At 44.0% G+C, this 21,811-nt stretch overlaps 1 protein-coding gene across 13 annotated transcripts in view; it reads right to left on the bottom strand.

Moving 5' to 3' along the window:
* The window catches only part of ARAP1 (ArfGAP with RhoGAP domain, ankyrin repeat and PH domain 1), a 720,258-nt gene that overhangs the window by 293,556 nt on the left and 404,891 nt on the right, over nt 1-21,811 (bottom strand). For all 13 annotated transcript variants that reach the window (XM_069203774.1, XM_069203773.1, XM_069203771.1 and 10 more), the window contains one exon: nt 17,826-17,890. In XM_069203774.1, coding sequence (XP_069059875.1) covers nt 17,826-17,890 — 65 coding nt within the window. The remainder of the gene's footprint in view (nt 1-17,825; nt 17,891-21,811) is intronic.

The following is a 21,811-nucleotide window of genomic DNA, read 5'->3' as shown; positions in this document are numbered from 1 at the left end:
ACTACAAAGGATCCCTGGAATGTCCTTCAAGAGTTCTGCAATTCACATCTCTATGGGGTCTCTTCAACCCTTCATCCTAGGTAGCACTTGGATGCAGCAAATCAAAAGTGAATTCCAGTGACTATGGCCATATGTATCACTTATGCTCCCTACAGCCATCCTCTATACATGCAGAAAGGTGCACACATACAAGATCCATGTCACACCTGGATGGGAAAAACACTCCATAGCACGGATCTGTCAGATCAATTTACAAAAAGGTGGCAGAGGCCAGCACGTGGCTCTCCAAGGTAAAAAAAAGCCACCATAAACAGTATCACTGCCACCACGTCAGTCATCTACGGCCCAGTGACCTGACCTTGAGGAGGATCTGGGACTCAATGCAAGTCACAATTGCCTGCTGTGCACATGCATGACCACTGAGAGCCTGATTCACAAGTGGTCTCTGCAGCCTTGGAGGAGTCTCCACACTTGTGGTGGTGGAGTCTCCACGCAGCACACTCTGCAGTGCGCCACCCGGACATTTCGCCGTGAGTGTGGAGCTCTGCTACGACAAAAGAGACTTTTTTTTTTGGGCCCACAGTGTTCTGAGGTGGAGGTAAAAATATACAGCATAGAAGTAAGAGTGCAGAGCCCAGCGCAATGGACAGGATCTTTCTCTATCCCAGCAGACACGCTTTGTCAATTTATCATCTGTATCCCACCAAGCAATTCCCATCCTTGTGTTGGCTTGCTCCCGCCTCCCTTTTTGGCTTGCTGGTGGCTTACTTCTGCCCCTTGGCAAAGGAGGCAAGGCAGTGTGGCAAATCAGGTGCTGCTGTCACTCACTGTGAAACAGGCAAAGTTAAGGGCACAAAGAAGGAAAAAAAATCACAATCAGTGTGTTTGGACCACCTCTGCCTGTCTACGATTACCCTCCTTGCTGCAGACTCACTGTCTAGCTCCATATTTTGCTTTTTCAAAAAAATGTAAACTCAAATTCCTCAGAGAAGTAAAAAGAAAAAACAAATGCCCATATATATTTATATTTTCCTACAGCTTTAATTTTTTGTAAAGCATGCATTACTAAGAGTGACTTTTCTGTCTGAAATAGTGCGTACTCCTTCCGCAAAAACGGGTGTACTAGACATCTGGGGGGAGGGAGTCGAACAACGATACGCAAAAATCTTATGCAAGGTGGACATGATGGTTGGTAGAAGAAATGTGGTCCACTGATGGGAGATCTCCGGTCCCACCAGTTCTTGATCTGAGGGAAATGGACATGGACTGGTGCTCCTTACGCAACAAGCACATTTACAAGAGTCAGGGCTGCCCAAAAAGGTGGGACCAGATGAGGCAGCAATGAGCATCCCAGCATCCGATGACCTGAGTAGGCCCGACCCATGGATCGTGATGATGCTGGGGGTGGGAGCAGGTGGTCGCTTGCAAGGGACGGTCACTTATTGCTGGGTCTATGTGGCCTGCATGCATGCCTGACCTACTGCTCTGCGGAGATGGGCTGCGTGTGTTGTTGGTTTCTGTGTTCAAAATCTTCAAAAAAAGAATTTATGAAAAAGCAAAGAGTGACTTTTTCACAGGTTAGGTATCAGAAAAGTCCATTGAGCCCTGAGTGTTCCCACTCCTGAGCATTCTGCTTAGGGGTGAAAAGTGGAGGTTTACCCTGTTTTCATAAAGACAACTTTATTTTGTCTTGATTTATTCATTGTCAATTGTAGCTGGCCATACCTTAACAGTGATCAAACGTTTGGCCAGTATCTTGTCCTCGAGTTCATCCACTCTTAACAACCTGGACCATGCACTCACATTTTCCTCCACCTTGCACATTACTGCACCAAATGCAGTTTACGTGATAGTTAGTCAAGTGGCACATTGGCCCACAAGGAGAAGTATTCAAACTCCATAGGTCTCAAGTCTCACTCATTGCACGTGAGACTCACACATATGGAGGTCGGGTCAAACTCTTGCACAGAGCAGGCTAAAATTCAGACCTGGTGAGAATGAGTTAAACTGAAACTTTTAATATATCTCAGTTCATTGCTCTACTGCAGTGGTTCCCAATCTTTTGACATCTGTGGACCCCCACTTTATATAATTACTGGAACCCGGGGACCCCCACTGAGTCATTATTGGAATTCGGGGACCCCCAATGAATCATTATTAGAATCCGGGGCCCCCCTACTGGGTCATTACTGAAAGCTGGGGACCTAATCTGTTAATATTATTTCATTTTCTAAGCAGTCGCGGACCCCCTGAGGAGGCTTCGCGGACCGGCAGGGGTCCCCAGACCACAGGTTGGAAACCACTGCTCTACTGTGTGCAGAGCTCTTAACTGTAGACCTGGGTGCTGTAGATGCTCCAGGAAGCATCCCCACCTCACGTGGAGCCCACCTACAGGCACCTGGATGTGATGGGGGAAGCAGTTTTTGAATCAGCAGAACGCTGCCAACTATATTTTCCATACATTTATCTACCTTGGCGAGGTATGGAGTTATCCTATTCATTTGACATTTATTTTGATTTTTTCATAATTTCATTAGGGTAAGTTCTTCTGTTGTCATTGATGTGCACATTTGTGTGAGATCACTTCCTGTGATGTCATCAAATGTACTAATAAGAGAAGAGTCCTAATAATTCTCCAGAGTACTCTGCAAGAGGCGTGTGCACAGCATTGTATGGGAAGTCAGACGGCTGTCAGTTAGATTTTGCTTCATTAAGAAACATTGCCAGTAGCCACACCCAAGAGGCCAAGGACAGACATTCTCAGGTTTAGAACTATCACCTCAACGCCCTTATAAAAATGATGTAGACATGGTTAGTATTGGCAAGTGTGCACCACCATGGAAGACTTGTTTCCAGAGCTCTCAATCCTAATGTATACCCTTAAAATCACACAAGGAGGACATCTAAAAAATATACATGAAAACAACCCAGCAATACACCGTTTTGCTCTTTCTCAACATCTACACACTTCCTCATCTCAGTCAATTTTTTTCTACAACGTGGTATGCGTGAGGAAAGTCAGGAGTAAACTCCTGGAGGAATTCTCTTCAATGTTATAAAAGTTCCAACAATTAGGATGTTATAGGGATGACCAAGGGAGAAAAACAGACCCAGAGGGAAAGGAAAAGTTTTTCCTTTACCCCGTGCCTGTTTTGAGTAGATTCCTGCTCCACAGTCACAGGCGAGGCCCATGATCGTGGAGCAGGAATCTACCCATTAGACAGCAGGGATTGTTTTTTGTTTATTTTGGGAAGCGACCCCTTGAGCAAGAGTCGCTCCCCAGGGGGCATAAATATATCTGTGTTTCAGACACCTCCTCCCCTCCCCGGGGGGAAGATCGGCCGTTTTTTTTTGTCCGATCTGCCCCCATAGGGGGTCAAAACCCATTAGATGCCAGGAACTATGTTTGAAATAATGTTCTAGGGCAGTGACCCCTTAGGCGAGGGATGCTGCCCGGGGGCAATTTTTTTTATATGTTTCAGGCCCTCCTGGGGCTAGATCGGCCATGTTTTCGGCCGATCTCGCCCCCCGGAGGGGGGTCAAAAACCCACTAGGCCCCAGGGATTGGATTGTGTTTGTTTTTTGTGTCTTAAGGGCACCTCTTGGGCAAGGGTCGACCCCGAAAGGGGGGACATTAGTGTTGGCCATTTCTGGCCCCTTGTGGGCAGATCGGCCTACTTATTTTAAGCCACCAATAAGCCAGGGATTTTTTTTTTGTTCCCTTTTATTTTTTTTGTACTGGGGGGGCGCACCCCTTGGGCAACCCCCAAAGGGGGCACAGAACTGCTGACCATTTCTGGCAAGATCGGCCTATATTTTAGGCCCATCTGCCCCCAAGGGGGGCAGAATCCACTTAGGCACCAGGGATCTTGTGTGTTTTGTGTGGGGGAGTGGCCCCTTTGGCAAGGGTGATCTCCCCAGAGGGGGTACATTACTGATGGCCATTTCTGTCCCCCAAGGGGGGGCAGAAGCCATCAAGAGACCAGGGAATCTTTTTTTTTGTTCCCTTTGTGCCGGGGGGCACACAACTGTTGTCCATTGCAGATCAGCCTATTTTTTTAGGCCCATCTATCTCCAAGGGGGACAGAATCCACTTAGGCACCAGAGGGAGGGAGGGAGGACATGGGTCACCCCCCAAAGGGGGAACATTAATGATGGCTCCACTTAGGTACCAGGGAAAATTTGTAAATGCTTGGTGGCGGGGTGTTTGTCAACTGGCAAAGTATTTGTATTTGTGATTATAACAGTATATTTCTTCTTTTTGTTCTAGTTCAAAGCTTTTGCTTCCTTTGCTGTGGATCCTTGCGGTTTTGGCAGTGGTTGACCTGCGGTTTGCGTGTTTGCATGCTTTATTTATTCCAAAGGAGTATTGTTGACATGCATGAATGACATGTTTGTAGGTGGTGTACTAAATGCAGGATTGTGTGTGAAATTGTCATATTTGTGTTGTTTTATGTCTAATTTTCTTTTTTTTCTTTTTAGTGGGATATCACTGGTGATTGCTGTGTGTTTGCAGAGTAGTTGCTGGTGAGTAGCCTTTTCAGGCAAGTGATTGGTATTGTTTTTTAGTACGTAACTCTTCGTGATAAAGCCACACTTTGTTTATTACTTATTTTAGACAGTGCTGGTTGTTGTTGGCAATCCATTTGTTGTTAGAAAGGATCATGGGTAGCTGCAGAGTGACCGCTCAGCAGGTTGTTGGCATGCTTTTTTAATCATCTTCTGACCATGATTATGAGACTGACTCTGCATCTGAGGCAGAGGAGGGAGTGAGAGATTCTGGCATTGAGTTTTCTATCCGAGAGGAATCTTCTGATGATGAAGCCACTCTCAGTGCAGATGAAGGGCCGGTTTTAGAGGAGGTCACTGATGTGCCAAGAGTGCAGCAGCCTGGGGCTGAAAGGTTTCTCATTGTAAGACCTGACACCTGGGTTGCCCCAAACATGGAGCAGCCACAGTTGCCTGCCTTTACTGGTCTCCCAGGGTTTAGAGTAAATAAGGAAAACTTTTTGCCTGTCAATTTCTTTGAGTTGTTTATGGACAATGTATTTTTGGAAGAGATTGTTGAAGAGACTAATTTGTATGCCGAGCAGTATTTGAGGGACAACGCTGCCAGACTTAGGCCACAGTCTAGAGCTACCCAGTGGGTTCCCACAAATCTGGAAGAGATGAAAAAGTTCTTGGGTTTGACTTTTTTGATGGGGTTGATAAGGAAGCCGTCATTGGCTTCTTATTGGCCTACTAGTCCCTTGATGGCAACGGCTATATTTCCTGCAACCATGACTCGTAATCGGTATTTGCTTCTTCTTCGGATGCTGCATTTTGTTGACAATGCTTTAGCCTTGCCAAGAGATCACCCTGATTGTGACCGTCTTTTTAAGATTAGGCCTGTCCTTGATCATTTTGTAGATCGGTTTTCGGAGGTCTATGTCCCAGGCAAAGAGATAAGTGTGGACGAGTCTTTGGTCCTGTTCAAGGGGCATTTGGTTTTTAAGCAGTACATTCCTAGCAAGAGGGCACGGTATGGAATTAAAATGTATATGCTGTCTGAAAGTAGACCAGGATTTGTGTATAATTTCTTGGTCTGTACTGGTAGGGATTCTAGTATTGACCCCCATGGTTGTCTGCCCACTTTTGGAGTTAGTGAGAAAATTGTGTGTGAACTTGGTAGACGACTGTTCAACAAAGGTCACCATTTGTACGTAAATAACTTCTACATTGGAGTGCAGTTGTTCAAGGAATTGTTCAGAATGGACACTGTTTCTTGTGGCATAATCCGTTCTAACCGGAAAGGCTATCCAAGGGAGCTTGTCTGTAAAAAAATGTGAGAGGGGACAGTGCAGTGCCTTGCGGAATGATGAGCTGCTAGCTCTGAAATTTTCAGACAGGAGGGATGTATACATGCTAACTACCATCCATGATTAGAGTACTTCCCTTGTGACTGTTCGGGGTCAGGTTGCCGAAGTGCGCACACCTGCGTGCATTTTGGATTACAATAAGCACATGGGTGGTGTTGATAGAGTAGATCAGAGGTTGGAACCTTACACTGCTCTTCGTAAGTCTTACTAGTGGTATAAAAAGTTGGCCCTACATTTGTTTCATTTGGCAACTTTTAATGCTTTTATTGTGTTCAAGGGTTGTCCCCCTGAGTCAAGGATGAAATTTGTTAAATTTCAGGAGTCAGTAATAGAGAGCCTCATTGTGGTGGAACAGGCAAGAGTTCCTAGAGTAGGCGTGGTGGAGGATTTGGCTAGATTGAAAATCGCCACTTTCCTGATCACATTCCTCCCACTCCCAAAAAAGACTTGCCCACTAAGAAATGTAGAGTCTGTGCCCAAAGAGGTATCCGGAGGGAGAGCTGGATGTACTGCCCCGATTGCCCTTCAAAGCCTGGGCTCTGTGTGGCCGGCTGTTTCAGGAGTTACCACACCCCAAAAGAATTCTGGGAAATACTGTGAGCGTCAACTAACTGTTTTATATTTTCATATGTTCAGTTTCACTGTTGGCATTTCTGTCATGTATTCAGTTAGAGCTTTTGTGTTTGTAGTTTTGTACTTATTTATAATTAGTTAGTGTTTTTTTGTTGTTTAAAAACAAAAAAGAAGTGATAGAGGTGTGCATGGAGTGACGCTTGGCTGGCGGTGTGCGTGGAGTGGTGCTTGGCTGGCGGTGTGTGTGGAGCGGCGCTTGGCTGGCAGTGTGCATGGGGTGGTGCTTGGCTGGCAGTGTGCATGCAGTGGCGCTTGGCTGGCGGTGTGAGTGGAGTGGCGCTTGGCTGGCGGTGTGCGTGGAGTGGCGCTTGGCTGGCGGTGTGCAAGGGGCGGCGCTTGACTGGCGGTGTGAATGGAGAGGCGCTTGGCTGGCAGTGTGCATGGGGTGGTGCTTGGCTGGCAGTGTGCATGCAGTGGCGCTTGGCTGGCGGTGTGAGTGGAGTGGCGCTTGGCTGGCGGTGTGCGTGGAGTGGCGCTTGGCTGGTGGTGTGAAAGGGGCGGCGCTTGACTGGCGGTGTGCATGGAGAGACGCTTGGCTGGCGGTGTGCATGGAGTGACGATTGGCAGGTGGTGCCAGCCAAATACCAGTGCACATAATCACATCAGCTGGTGAGATTGCTGTATCACAAACCACAAGCCTTCTTCTGCAGCCCTTATTTCCCCACTTTTTTTTTAAATTACATTTTTACTGTATTTTGGGTAAATTCTTGGTCTCCTTCAGGGGAACCCACAAACTCAGGGTACCTCTAGTTCAATCCCTAGGATGTTGGAAAAAAAGGAAGCAAATTTGGCGTGGGTAGCTTATGTGGACAAAAAGTTATGAGGGCCTAAGCACGAACTGCCCCAAATAGCCGAAAAAAGGCCTGGCACCTGAGGGGGAAAAGGCCCGGCAGCGAAGGGGTTAATCTGTGTCACTCAAGTGAAGGCCTGCTGGCCTACAGGTTCTGCTTCTATGCGCTAACCCAGTTCCTGGTGCTAATATCCCAAGTGTAAGTTGTGAGTGTTTGTGTACGTGGCCTGTGTGGTATAAGCAACTGAGCCTTGATCTATTCCTTCTGCGGCATTTAACCAGCAGGGGAGATCCACCTTATTCCAAGGAGAGACCCCCATGGTTGAGGAAAGATGGGTGGTATTCTCCAGTTCCCTGGGCTCTACCTGTTAGATAATGTGTGTGTGGTATGTCATTTTAGGTGTTCGAGAAAGTACTATTCTTTTTATAAAATAAAGGGCTGGGTTGGACAATCATTTATTGCACTGCTGGGTGATTACTGAGGGCTGGGCTCGACCACACCCACACCCTGAAAAGCCTGACTGATCCCCAGCAGTGCCACTTAGAGTCAGGTGGTGCCAGAGGTATACTTGGCCAAGATTGCAGAGCCATAAGGACTCACTTCAGGAGCGCACAAGTGGGAATGGACCAAGTATTGTGAATTGCTGCTGTATGTAGCGCCTGGAGCGAACCAAGGGAAGACATAGTGACCTCTGCATTGTATGTTGTAAGGTTACTAGCTACAAACCAATGTCATCTTCCACACTTGATGTGTTAATAAAGAGGTTTCCTCTTCTTCCCATTCCTACATTTGGAAAAAGGGAAACATCCTGAACAACGAGGTCTAAACCACTACTTGCCTGAACCACTACTGCTACACAACTAAAAAGTCTCTACAACTAAGTAGTGAACAACTACTGTCTAAACAACAATTGTGCCTGAATAACAATTACCTGAACAACTAATTTTAAGGTAAGGTTTTTTTTGTGGTTTTTATGGTGTAGTAGTTGTTTAGAATATATATATATATTAGTTTTTCAGGCAATTGTTATTCAGGCACAATTGCTGTTTAGACAGTAGTTGTTCAGTACTTAGTTGTAGAGACTTTTTAGTTGTATAGCAGTAGTGGTTTAGGCTATAGTTGTTTAGGACCTAGTTGTTCTGTCACATATTCTTGGAAAAAGCAAATTCTACTTCCCACATACACAAAATGGAATTTAGCAGCTCCAGGAATGTACTTGGAAAATAGTAGAATTTTCAAAATCCCTAGCTCTGCTAATATATTACCATAAGCGGATTTTTTTACCCAATATCCTGCACCCTCTCTGTAATAGTATAGCGCTGAGAGTCTCTGTATAGGAGTATTAGTGCGCCCTATAGATTTCTGTAAGTAAATAAGGGTCAATTATTTTCATAAATGTTTTTGTTCCTCCCACTCTAACACCTGGTGGCACCTGTCATGCAATCCAGTCGATTTAGGGAACCAACATTTTCAGCAGAACTTTGCGAGCCCGCCTGCGGAGCTCAGCCATTTTATTTGTGAATGTAAACTTGAACACACCCATGTAAACCATTTCCACTAAAGTACTTTACAAACACAAAAATATTCGAGAACTGGGGCTTCTTTTTCTCCTGGGGCATGCTACCTAGATAGTTGGAGCACACGCTGAGGTTCTTTTCTTAAACTGAATGAAGGTTCTCACTGGCCGCCATCACTGAGGCGACATGAAGTTACACATGTGGGGCTCTCCCTGTAGCTTGCCTAACCACTATGCAGTGTCCTAAAGGACCTATAGATATGAACTTAAAAATGTGTAATGATTAATTTGTATAATGGTATTTGTCACTCCCTTAATGGGTTGTTCAGTGCAGGAAGAACCCAGGTTTAAGCCAACATGTTTCTGCCCTCTAAATGAGCCTAAAAAGACCCGGGCATTCATCAGTGCCAATTAGGTGCTTTTATCCGTAACACTCGCCCTATCTGAATGCATAGAGTCATAGGTATCTTTGTCATTCATGAAAGGAGAATGGGCTACAACTTGCCTGGATGGTGCAGCCACAGTCATCCCTTGAAACGGAGTATGGCCTATAACTGGGCCGCCTGGACGAGACGTACAGTTTCTGCTTTGCTAATAAAATCACTGATACGGCCGCGGGTTGCACAGGTCTATGGCATGGAGTGTTCGTGTACTCTATAGGTTCACATAATAAATGAGTGCCAGCAGACCAATTTATGCTCCTCAAATATATTTGTTCATCCAACTCTTAATAACTGGTGGCATCTATTGTGCTATAAGGGTCATTCATTACCAGTATTGCAGAACCAAATAAAGACATCACCAAATGAACAGGCATGGAATAACTGAAGAGATCTGTACCACACTGCTCAACAATTCAGAGGACTTTAATCTCATTCACCACAACAGGTCCCAAATGCACTTAACCGGTTCTTTACATCTCACAATGACACTCAGATATGGGATGATAGTAAAAATGGCCATCCTAACAGATATCTCTACTTCTCTCTGCCTCCAACCATGCCAGATCAAGACCACAATTAAAGACAAAATCTCAGACTGGACGAGTACCGTAAACAGCTAAGCAAACTGTGGGCCTCATTACAACATTGGCGGGCGGCAAGCGCCGCCCGCCATGTTGTAACCGCAGTGCGGCCGCCAATGCAGCCTCACTCCCGCGGTGCCCATTTCGACATCCCCGCTGGGCCTGTGGGCAGAAACCGAGTTTCCACCCGCCGGCCCAGCGGGGATGTGGGCCGCAACATGGGAGCCGGCTCCAAATGGAGCCAGCGGTGTTGCGGCCGTGCGATGGGTGCAGTTGCACCTGTCGCGCTTTTCACTGTCTGCATAGCAGACAGTGAAAAGCCGCATGGGGCCCCCAGGGCCCCCGTGACTCCCCGTACCGCCAGCCTTTTCCTGGCGGGAAAAGGCTGGCGGTAGGGGGACTCGTAAGTAATCCCCTGGGCAGCGCTGCCCTGGCGGATTACTACCGCCGGGGCCATTGTGGCGGAAAACCGCCGTCCCTGGCAGTGCGACCACGGCGCTTCCGCCACGGTCGTAATGACCCAGGAAGCACCGCCAGCCTGTTGGAGGTGCTTCCGTCATTTTAGCCCTGGCGGTGTTGTACCGCCAGGGTCAAAATGACCCCCTGTATCTTAAGAAATACCATAAAGGGCCTGCAGACCTTTTCAAAGCTGCAGGCACACTGAGAACCATAAAACTGCACATCCGTTTCTCACCCCTCATCATCTACCACACTGCTACACGCATAATCCCATAATCCCACAAAGACAACACTCTTCCGACCACACACCCAACATGGCACAGCTTTCTACACATGTAGGTCCACATTAAGGTAATAATAGTAAATGCAATATAAATGCTACAAAACAATACGTACAATCCCATCCCAGTGTGGAGCAGAGACCAATAGACTAAAACCAATCACTTATGCATGCACAGGACAGAGCACAATGCCAGATATCACACACTCCTCCCTCCTGATACAAAAAGATATGACAGAGGCAAACATCACAAAACCATACCCGCACACAATGACATATCACTGCACGATACTACATTAAATTCTCATACCAGTCAACCATAGCATGTAAATGAGCATCCCATTTAACTGGCCATTGAGCCTCTGGGTACCTTCTATCCAATGCAATAAACATGGGTGTCTGCTAATCCAATCACCTTCTAGGCACCTTGTATGTCTTGCAACACGTGGGTGCCTGGTCACTTGTTCAACCTCTGGGTACCCTGTATCCCATGCAGTACCTAGGTGCCTGCTAACCCAGTCACCATCAGTAGTCATTATACTCACTTCACCCAGCAAACTTTTCAACCAAAACCACAACTGAGCCACCGCTCCCATACATACAAAAACAGATCATGGGAAAAAGAAGAGATGAGAACACAGCTCCACATACACACTTACGCAGTGGTAGTAAGATCAAAAAGCAACAAGAACACGAGAAATCCGTACACATATTCACATCAACAAACTGCCAATCAAACAAACATGGAAGGTAACATACTCAACTTTGGGATCATCTTCCTTAGATGTGTACGTAGGGAGCTGTGTGACTACTTCAAGTGCAGTGTCCAGAAGAGACAAGGCACCCCAAGTGTCAGAGGGCAGCTTATATATCTGCTTCCAGAAAAAAGGATGATTCAAGCATTGGCAAAGTAGGTGATTCCAGGATGACTGACTGGAATGCTGTTGTTAGGTTCCGGAGTGATTGAGTGAGTTGAACTTTCAAGAGACAGGAACCCGAGATCTGGTCTCCGAGGAGCAACCTTGTCAGATGTTGTCCTGACAAACTGACCATGGGTCTGGAAGGAGGATCCTTGACATTTCCAGGGCCTCCACCAAAGTTGAAGGATCGGACATAAGAATAACCGGGGACTGGATCCCAGGCACCAGATATCTCTGAGTCACCCTAGGCATATTCCCCGAGGCTCCTCAAGTCCGCAGCTTGTCATCAACAGGTGACTGGAGGGAGAAAGGGTGGACAGGAAGCTGTTAGACCCATGAACACCGATTTCTGGTAGACGGTACTTGGGAGATGAATGGCAAGCCACCACCAACATCTACCAACCCTGTGGGCGAGTTCGGGCCACTAGGTCAGAACTTACCTTTCCACAGTGAATGGGAACCTCTTGATAGGCTTGTCAATTAGCCTCGCTCTTCCGGAGCGGAACGTCAGTCAGCATAGTGCATGACTTAGGTGAACCTGAGATGAACGTCAAGGAATGTGGCTGCAGATGTTGGCGGTAACTGGCATCACTCCTGCTCACACAATGTAGTTGCTCCCTCAGCATTTACTGATATAATACCCCAGATTGAGTGTAAATAGCTCTGGGTTTATTACACTGCAAAGGGATAACAGGCCCCCTCTTTTGGTGCCAACAGTCCAAAAGAGGGGGGCTCTTATCCCTTCGCAGTGTTGAGTGTCCTTATATTCTGCCTTGTCCTAGTTAAAAAATTTGGAAACCTCATGTCCCTGAAGAGTTGCAAAGAAAGCAGCAGACTAACTTAAAAAATCCCTGAAGGTAGCCCAACTTATGGTGTATAGTGCACCCAGACAGACCTGGTTAATTCTCATTTTTCAATTAAAATTATATACCATAAGCACTACTAGTACTAGAATACAATAAAAAACAAGTACTGGCAACAGGTCTTGCCCTTTTGAACGTTTCACTTTGCCACTGCGTTTTATGTTGCGTGGGACTGCTGGGCTACGTCATTTCTTGTGCATTTGCATGCATCACGACGCATGTACACACCATTTAATTTATTTTTTATTTACCATTCAGGATGACAGATGTCACTTGGAGCAGTAAATAAAAAAGCAGATCTTTACTTGCACACAGAGCATTTTTTTGAAAATGAGGCGTGGTAGCAAGTGGCAGATGCTGAGCCCTCCACAAAAACTGAAAAATAAATATATTTGATTTTAAGGACTGCCCGGTTGGGGGAATAATGGACAATTGGGCGGGGGCGGCAGTGGGGAGATGGCAGGAGCAGCTACAGAAGAGCCTGAGGCAAGGGGGTGTAAAAAAAAAAAGTGAGGGAAGCAACAGGCGTGGTGGGGGAGGAGGGAGCAACAAAGGCTGCATGAGGTTGCAGGAAGCAACACTCGAGAGCAAGTGGGAATGTAATGGATGCGCTGGGGCGTGGGAAGGACTGAGTAACACTGAACGCAGGGGAGGCAGGTATTTGGGTGGGGCAGCACACAAGCCACAGAGCAATAAAGCAAATGCAATCTCCTAGAGTGCTTAAAAAAAGAAAAAAGGGATCCCTAAATATAAGCAGTGGAAGGGTACAAATCATCCAATCAAAAGGGTGGTAAAGAGGCTAAGCTTCAGGGGAGGGAAAACACAATAAGAGGAAGGGAAGCCTTTGAATAAGAGGCAAGCAAATGAGAGTGACAATACCATCAACCAATGGTACGCAATGGGCTGGCTCTAACCCACTATAATTGTTTGGTATGGTCTTTCGACAACATGTCCTCTGTCCTGTAACACCTCTTACAACATTTGGACCACTTACCCGTATTGTTTTTCCTATCGACACATATCTGAATTATTTGCTTTTGTATTTTACAAGTCTTTGAAAAGGAAATACGCATATGTAGTTCATGAATAAGTGACAGAGAATACATTGCATATATAATTTTGTGCTAAGAAATATCAGTCTATCTTGTTTCGTCAAATACAAACCTTATAAAAAGTATGTATGTACACAACTAGATTTGATTATTGTTTTTATGACATTATTTTGACAGCTAAATATCTTTGAATCTTGTTTTAACCCTTTATGTTCCTTCTTTAGTGTGTTAGAAGGCGAAAAATGTTTTCTAAGTAACTTCAAAGAAAAGGAATTCGCTTCTCAGTTTACAGTTCTCCTGACTAGCAGACCATAAGAAATGCAATTAAATTTTATTGTTAGTCTCTTTAACTACAAAATCTGTTCTTCAACTCTGCTTGTGAAACACTAGACAGGAAAGTAATGGCTTCTGGTTTTTACATACTGCAATTGCGGCCAAACCAGAACTACTATAACTCAAACTGAGTACAACTCAACCGCTCAAAGCATTACAGCAGTATGTACTTTAGCAGGCACATTTAAGATTAATAAATATTTATTTAGGAATATTCAGGTTACATGTTAGTCCTTAATTAGTTATTGCAATTGATGAACATTACAGGGTATGACTCCTTCCTGAAGAAGCATAATTTCTAGCTTTGCAGTAAGAGTGTAATATTGTGCAGTGTCACGTGATATAAACTGGCCCCTCCCCCCCCCCCCCCACCGGCATAGGTGCAGAGTAGCACTCATTGAAGTCTTACATATCCCTTCTGCCTCGGAGCTCTGCTCCCATCAAGTCTTAAGCACAAAACAGCACCTCCTTGCATGATAGACGAGTCCGGATATTATAAATATATTTTGTTCTCATCATTTAATGTCCTCGGGGCTCATACTTCCGTTCAGGGGGCTGGTTTACATGCCTACATGTTATTGGACAGCAGCAGTCAGAGAAGTTTTCATGTTGGAGTATGCAACATTGCACTGGACACATCATGTCACATAAAAAGACATGCATTAAGCCTGCCATTCAGCAACTGCCCGCGCTTACCTCCCACCAAGTCTTAAAAACAAGCACTGGCACTGCCAATAGGTCTGGCGTTAAAGGAATGTTGGATGGTAATGTGAGGCAACTGTAGAATAACATTGGTGTAGGCCAAAAGGACATGTGACACTTGCACAGTCACGCCAGACCAAAAAAATCTATGTAGGTTAATGATTGACTTTCTATCTGTGTTGCTGCCAGAGAAAACAACATAAATTATCTAGTTATCTAAGACACTTAAATAGCATTCAAATGTCATGTGTGCCCCTGAAAGTTCGAGTTTAGGCAGCTGGATAAACTAAATGATCAAGGAAGAGCGGCAAGCAAGCACTTTTTTGTGGAAGCACACAACTTCTGCCCAATCAAAGCATGTGCTCCTAACTCCCAACATATAGGCGGAGCCAAAGGGACTCTCTAATGATGCTCCCTTCATTGTATGGCAACAACAACGATGCCAAGCCAGACCAGAATGAAAAGTACAATGTGTTTACGCTTGAAACAGAGAGCAAGAAAACACATGCACTTAAGTACTCAGGAAAAAAGAGAAAGTAATTCTATGACTGGAGCAGTGAAAGAATTCAAGTCATAAATCAAAAGAATTTTAAAGGTGCTGTGTTCAAAGACAGGGACAAACACAAGAAGAGAAAGGAAAGCCTTTGCATAAGAAGCAAGCAAATGACAGTAAAACTAAATCCAACCATTGGCAAGCAACAAGCTCCCTATACGTTTTTGGTAAGGTCCACAAAATGTCTTTCAACAACTAGCATCTAAAAGCGGTCTGTAGGACACACTTATCACTGATAAATTAAGGGTTTAACTTGGAACCTTAGTATCTAAATGGCTAATTCACAAAATTCTAGCTACCCGTAAGTTTTTTCAGTGGGAAGAAAAAGTGGGAAATCCAAACGGAACATTCAAAACTCAAAGTCACAAAACAAGGATCTGCAAAACTTTATAGGTAAAAATAGGAGCTCTATGTGAACTGTCTGTACTCCTAAATAACAACCATTTGGTGTTCATGCAAGGACCAAGGGAGTGGTCCATGCAAATATTAACACAAAGAGCAGTTTTATGTCTATTCATAGAAATGTAATAAGGCATACTTCTCTCTAAATTTGGGACTGAATGACCCAGGCATTACTGGTGTGGCATGTTTACAAAATGTCACCAAAACTCTCCATTTTCATAGGTGGAGTAGAGAAAGTAAAAGAAACGAGCACTGGCAAATGAATATGTCTCACTCAGGGCAATGCTTTTTTTGGTGTTAAATACGGCTGCCCACTGTACCACAATATTGGCTTTACCAACGCTTGTACAATCACCGCTCAAGCATTGGCAAAGTTATTAGCATGACAGGTGTTTATCAAGGGATGGTATTGTGAAATATATTATTGTTATACCATTCCAAGGTGGCCATCAATTTTCACCTAAACGCAGCATCAAAAGCACAGCGCCCAGACAGGACATGATGCCATCTTGTAATGGCCATTCTAAGATCGTTTTATATATATATATATATATATATATATATATATATCGAGAGAGATATTAGGCTCACATTTTAAATGTACGAAACCACAGAAATTCACCAGTTAAAGTTAGAGTTATCTCAAGCAACTATAACTCGTGCCCTCGCCATGCAGTGCTAATTACCCCACAAATTACGGCACTCATCACATCTGTGATAGTATCAACCTAATATCCGCAGTAAAATTTTTGATGAAAAAGCTGTGCATAGCGAGGCTTTGTACATTTAACATGTGAGCCTAACTATAAGATCCGTGTAACCTTTGTTTTTTTAAGTGAATTTCTATAGGGTTTTTTAATTCTATTTCCTAACTATAACGTCCCTGTAACCTTTGTTTTTTTCAGTGAATATATATATATATATATATATATGTATATCTGAGTGGGTCTGTGAGTATGTGTGTTAGTATCACTGGGGTTGTGAGTGGGTGTTTGACTCTGAGTGCATGATGGTCAGAGTGTGTCTATAACTAGATGACTGAGTGTCTGAATGGCCGTCACAGAGTGACAATGAATTTGTGTATGTATATTTTTTTCTCTTTCATCGTCAGGGTTTGTGACTCCGTAGCAACGTTACATGAGGGGCTGCAATGAGCACCACGTCAGAGTCGCGACTCCATGGTGGTAAAAAAAAAAAAAGGTGTATCATCTTTTTTACACTTTTAATTAATCCTTCACCAACCTATTCATTACACCCTTGGGGTCAATGTAGCTCTATTCTGACCCCTTGTATTCATTCCTCATGAGAAATCCATCCCCTAGGACGGCTGCCAGTCGATAAAATGGCGGCCGAAACTTTCTGAAAAGCTTACGGCCAGCCAATCACATTGCTCTATGTGGCTCGTGAACCTGCGGCGCTCCGCGTAGGAGTCACAACGGATCCACGTCCCTAGATACACAAATTTATTTTCCAGTTAATTTCTCAAAAACTAATGAACAAATTTACACCAAAACAAAAAAGGTCCCTTTCTGGACCAGGAACGATCTTTCTGCCAAATTTGGTGTAATTCCGTCCAGAAGTTTTGGTGCTATCACTGTTTAAAATTCCTATGGAAAAATGAATGGGGAAAAAGTGTTTTGGGACCCTCCCTTTTTCTCAACCCTTCCTGGATGGATCACCCCAAAACTTTTCAGACAGCAGCTCAAGTAAGCTTTGTATTTTCTTGGAAAATGTTGTGCTGTGAAGATTCCTCAAGCAGCACCAAAGTTATTAGCAAAACAAATAACACTCTTTCTATAGAAACGTGATCCTAACCATAACCACCTAGTGGCAACCGCCACCAGACATTATATATATGTATATAATACACACAAAATTAAAGTGACATGATTAGCCTCAGTTTTAACACCTTAACATATGTTTAAAAAACTCAGAAAGTTACTCAAAAAGCACCGTTAATGTACAGTTATAGTTACAAATGAAAACAAAACCTTTGCTGTGCAGGGGTTGGCCACAGGGCCTTGTCTACAGCCAGGCCCTTCTTTCTCTCATTAAAAAAAATGTTTAATGGATCTAAAATTCGTTCTGATGTACCAAATTCAAGCCTGGTACAGCGAGCCCTCTGCAAGCTAAATGGACCTGGGGTAGAGCCACTGTTCGGAACTAGGGCCACAAATCCAACAACAGGCCAACAGAGGCCTGTGAAGCTTGCCCAGGATTCACAGCACAGGACTGCAAAACTGGTCCTGTTGCCACGTGTCCCAACCATGATCTGTTGAACCTCATGTGCTTTATTGGGAACTGTGGCTCGGACCATGGGATCCATGATTCCTCTAACAAAAGTGCTATTCTTTCAAACGTTAAACCAAGGAGATGTCCCTTTGGCCCTCCGGGGGTCATATAGATTATTCTGGAACTTGTAATACAAATTGAGCCCACCTTTTCTGGGATCACCACGGGGCGGATATGCAGAGTCTCCGCTATATCTTCATAATCAGGGACATCTGTGGAGAAAAAAAAAAAATATATGTTTCACAGAGTTCCAACTAAAACACTACTTTTTGGGTTACCACAGATAATCATCACCTTCCTCCCCAATCAACCAAATATTATTATATTGCTCTTTGGATTGATGACTGAACAGATGTAAAGAAAAGTTGGAGCAAGATTACCACAAAACCAATGGGAGATCCATCTCTCAACCAACAGTCTGGGTAATGCTTGAAACAGCATAATAAATGCAGGAAAAGTGTTGCAGTCCTCACCAGAGAATGATAGCTCAACCACCAGCCAACCATGTAATGGAGCAAGCCACTAACATTTGGGTCTAGACTCCTACGGTGAAGAAAAGTCTCAAACAGAGATTTGGAATGTTGGCCGTATAGGACATATTTGTAATCTGGTGTTTTGTACAGCGATAACATTCACCCAGAGGAATTTTGGTGCTATACCATGTTTGCAACCAACAAAAAGTACAGAATGCTTCTGTGAACAGCTAAAAGGCCAAATATACTTTTCTTTTTTAGAGGTCTATTGAAGTTTAGCAGATGTTTTTCTGGTTAAGGCCAGATACAGGCTATTCCACTGGACCAAAGCAGGAGAGAAGTCTCTTCCTTCAACTGGTTTTGGGGACACAAAGTAAAACTTAACCAGATGATCAAAGAGAACAGGACGGGCAGTTCCATCTGAAGCTTTTTGAAAGTGGCATTTGTTCGATTGGTGATTAATTTGCTTCAAGACTACTTTGTGACAAGATACTATGATTTAAGTCTATCTGCGGTTGAATAGTTAGTGTAGTGAGGCCAACGGGGAAGCTATGCGCCCATGTCTAAACTAAGCAAGAAGCGGCCTGGCTGCAGCCTTCCACATCGGTTGTATTGTATGCAATGGAGTTTTGGAAACTGTAGCCTACATCGGAAGATACAAAGCATTCAGGACCATGATCTTGTAGGAAGCTTGTCTATCTCAGCAGCTTTACGGTCAAGGGTTATTGTGTATACGAGGTTAGAGCACAGGTGAATGGAATTTGGAGGACTAAAGGAAGAAATTAAAGAAAAGGAACCATAAGAAAGAACCCCAACTCATCCCAGTTCCCTCAAATTGATGTTAAAAGATGATACACAAAGCAATCTAGGAGTGTGTGTTTTCAATGTTGTTGATGCTGACAGTTTTACCCACTCTTCGTATTTTATAATTCACTTTGCATTCATTTATACCGTGAGTCCACATTTCTGTTATTTAGTTTTCCTTGTTTATGTGTTTTTGGGGTATTAGATTGGACTGTGGGTAATGTGGTGTGAAAGAATATTTGGGTTTATTTTTCATACATCACAATAGAATAATTAGCCTCCCTCACATACTTTTCAAAGACTGTTAACTTCACAGTCGGGACTCACTCAGCAATTTAAACAAAAGAGAATTTCCCAAGATTCCTCTGATCACTTCTTTCTTTGGGGTGTTTTTCAGTCTCTCCCATATTTCTCTTTTGCAATACACATGGCTTCAATAAGCCATAACTGGTCTGTGTTTCTGAACAAGTAGTAAACAGAAATAGAGAAGAACTCGACTAGGAGAAGGATGCACGTGTCCCCTCCGCCCACCCCTGATGACTGCTCAGCCCACCTGCCTGTAATAAAGAAGGACTGAGTTAGAAGAAGAATCCCAGTGTCCTTCTGTGTCAGCCATCGTGAGTAACCGCAGACATTATGTGGGTGAGGAAAGCCACCAACCTCTTCTATATGTTTCCTGATTGGCTGACAACATGATTTGCCACACCCCATTATTCTTCTCGTTCGACAGGTCATAGGCTTCTTATGTCCATGCCCACCATAAAAAGAGCTGCTCCGCCCTCTTCTCGATGTCCTAGCTACCACGGCGCCTGCGTTTCTCATTTGCCTTGAAGTCTCTTAACATCACGCATCCTCGAATACAGACTGATAGCCTCTCACAGCCTACTTATATGTACACAAGTTACTAAACACGAGTTCTGCAATAGGAAATTGGAATTGTGCACAATGCTCTACAGAGAGGAAAATGGAGGTGGGACCCGTATAATGGCGGCCACATGTCCACTAGTGAAGAACCCCAATTCCAACCATAGAGGCCATTGACATTCTATTGTTAACTCTCGCTGATAGTGATATATAAATGCATCTACTTACAATGCTGCACCATTTGCTAACAGGTGGAAAGCAAGTACAAATGCCACAGGAGAAAGAAGTAAAATAAACACATCTTTCTCGACCTTTGGGACATTCTGACTTGCTTTCCTCAAGTTAGGAAGGTTGGGGGGCTGCTGCTCCTTCAGCTTTGAAGGGAGGGGTAGTGTTTTTTATATCACTCTCCGTGAGAGTAAATAAAAGCTGGAGCTGTGCGGCATATCAGTAAATCTGCTTCAGGAGCTCTCCTGGTAACTTGCTTGGAGGATTTGGTAAATTTTGAAAATATGGGTTATTGCAGCATTTGGCTAAGTGGGAAGCAGGGAAACTCACTTCAATAAAGTTTAGTCATCCATGGGGGGCATTTACTGAGGTAGTCATGTCACAGCAGGGCCTGGCCAAGAACCAAAAGTGGAGAATGTGAGTGCATTTGTGTCTTCTTCACCTGTGCTAGTAAGGCAGCTTGAAAGGAGAAATGGTAAAGTAGGTCCCAGGGCAGTGGTGCTGATGTCAACTGCGATAAAGGAATAACCATACTGCCATTTTGTGAACACCCAGTCCACCAGAAGAAGCCTATGACTAAAGATTGTGGCTCTCAAACAATCAGCAAAAATAAAGGTCCAAAGACCTGTGAAGCACGTGGTGCAGGAGTTTCAACCAATATTGAAGTGAATAAAGGTAAGAATGACAGCAGGTCCAAATCCCGCCGGGGTTAATATTATCAAACCAGATAGTAATTAAAAAATAAGAAACCAAAAATGGATCCCCAGCTGAAAAACAAAAATATCCTGTGTTCCAATTGGTGAAAGGAAACAGTAAGAGGGGAGATACATGGCAGCTCCAAGTAGACAAGCCTGAAAGTTGGTTTTTAGATAATAATAATAATACAGAATCAGATTTAGGTGTCTAAGACTCTAGTAAGCAACACACCAGACCAAAGCTCAGAAGAGCATAATATTATGAAGAACGCATGACAGGTTCTCAAAGCCTTCGCTGAGTCCACGGTATGTGTGGATTAGTGATAACTCCTGGCTCTACCAAGGGAGATTTCAGATCAACAAGGAATAACGGGTCAGATGTACTAACATTTAGAGAAGTGATTTCCAAGTAGCGATTTCTTCCAAACCACCATTTGGTAATCGCTATTCTTAATGTATGATAGTTTTATTCTTATATTACTGATTCCTAGTGGATTGCAAATCGACCTGCCTCATAATGAGCTATGTAGGAATCTGCAACCTATTAGAAATGACAGACATCACAGGGATGGTGGCCTATTTGGGTCAGTAGACCACAATGTCTATGACTGCTTTAAAATAAAGGATTGTTTTTTAAATGCAACCCATTTTCCTTATAGGAAAATGGGATGTGTTTAAAAGAAATAAAGAAATCACTGTTTAACTTTCATTTTTTTAAGAGTACGCAGAGGTCCATGGCACCATTCCCTACGTTTAAAAATATTTTTTAACATTCTCAAAGGGGCCCTTTCACCACCCCTTCCCATTTGCAAATGGCCTAACACTTCTTTTGAGAAGATGGTAAAGTATTACTGTTTTGCAGCTGGAATTCGGTCACAATTTATTAATGCATACAATAAGGAATCACTATTTGGAAGGGACAACCTAAACATGTCCCTTCCAAATAGCGATCCCTTGTGATTTCCTAAACCTCTTTAGCAATTCAGTAACATGTTACCGAATCGTGAAATGGTCTGTAGATGCAATTTAGCGGTCGCAATCCTGTGATTTAGCGAAATACAGGCTTTGC

The sequence above is a fragment of the Pleurodeles waltl genome, chromosome 8, assembly GCF_031143425.1.
Source record: "Pleurodeles waltl isolate 20211129_DDA chromosome 8, aPleWal1.hap1.20221129, whole genome shotgun sequence".
Lineage (NCBI taxonomy): Eukaryota > Metazoa > Chordata > Amphibia > Caudata > Salamandridae > Pleurodeles > Pleurodeles waltl.
The sequence above is the reverse complement of the archived record's forward strand: the minus strand, read 5'-3'. Positions and strand labels throughout refer to the sequence as shown.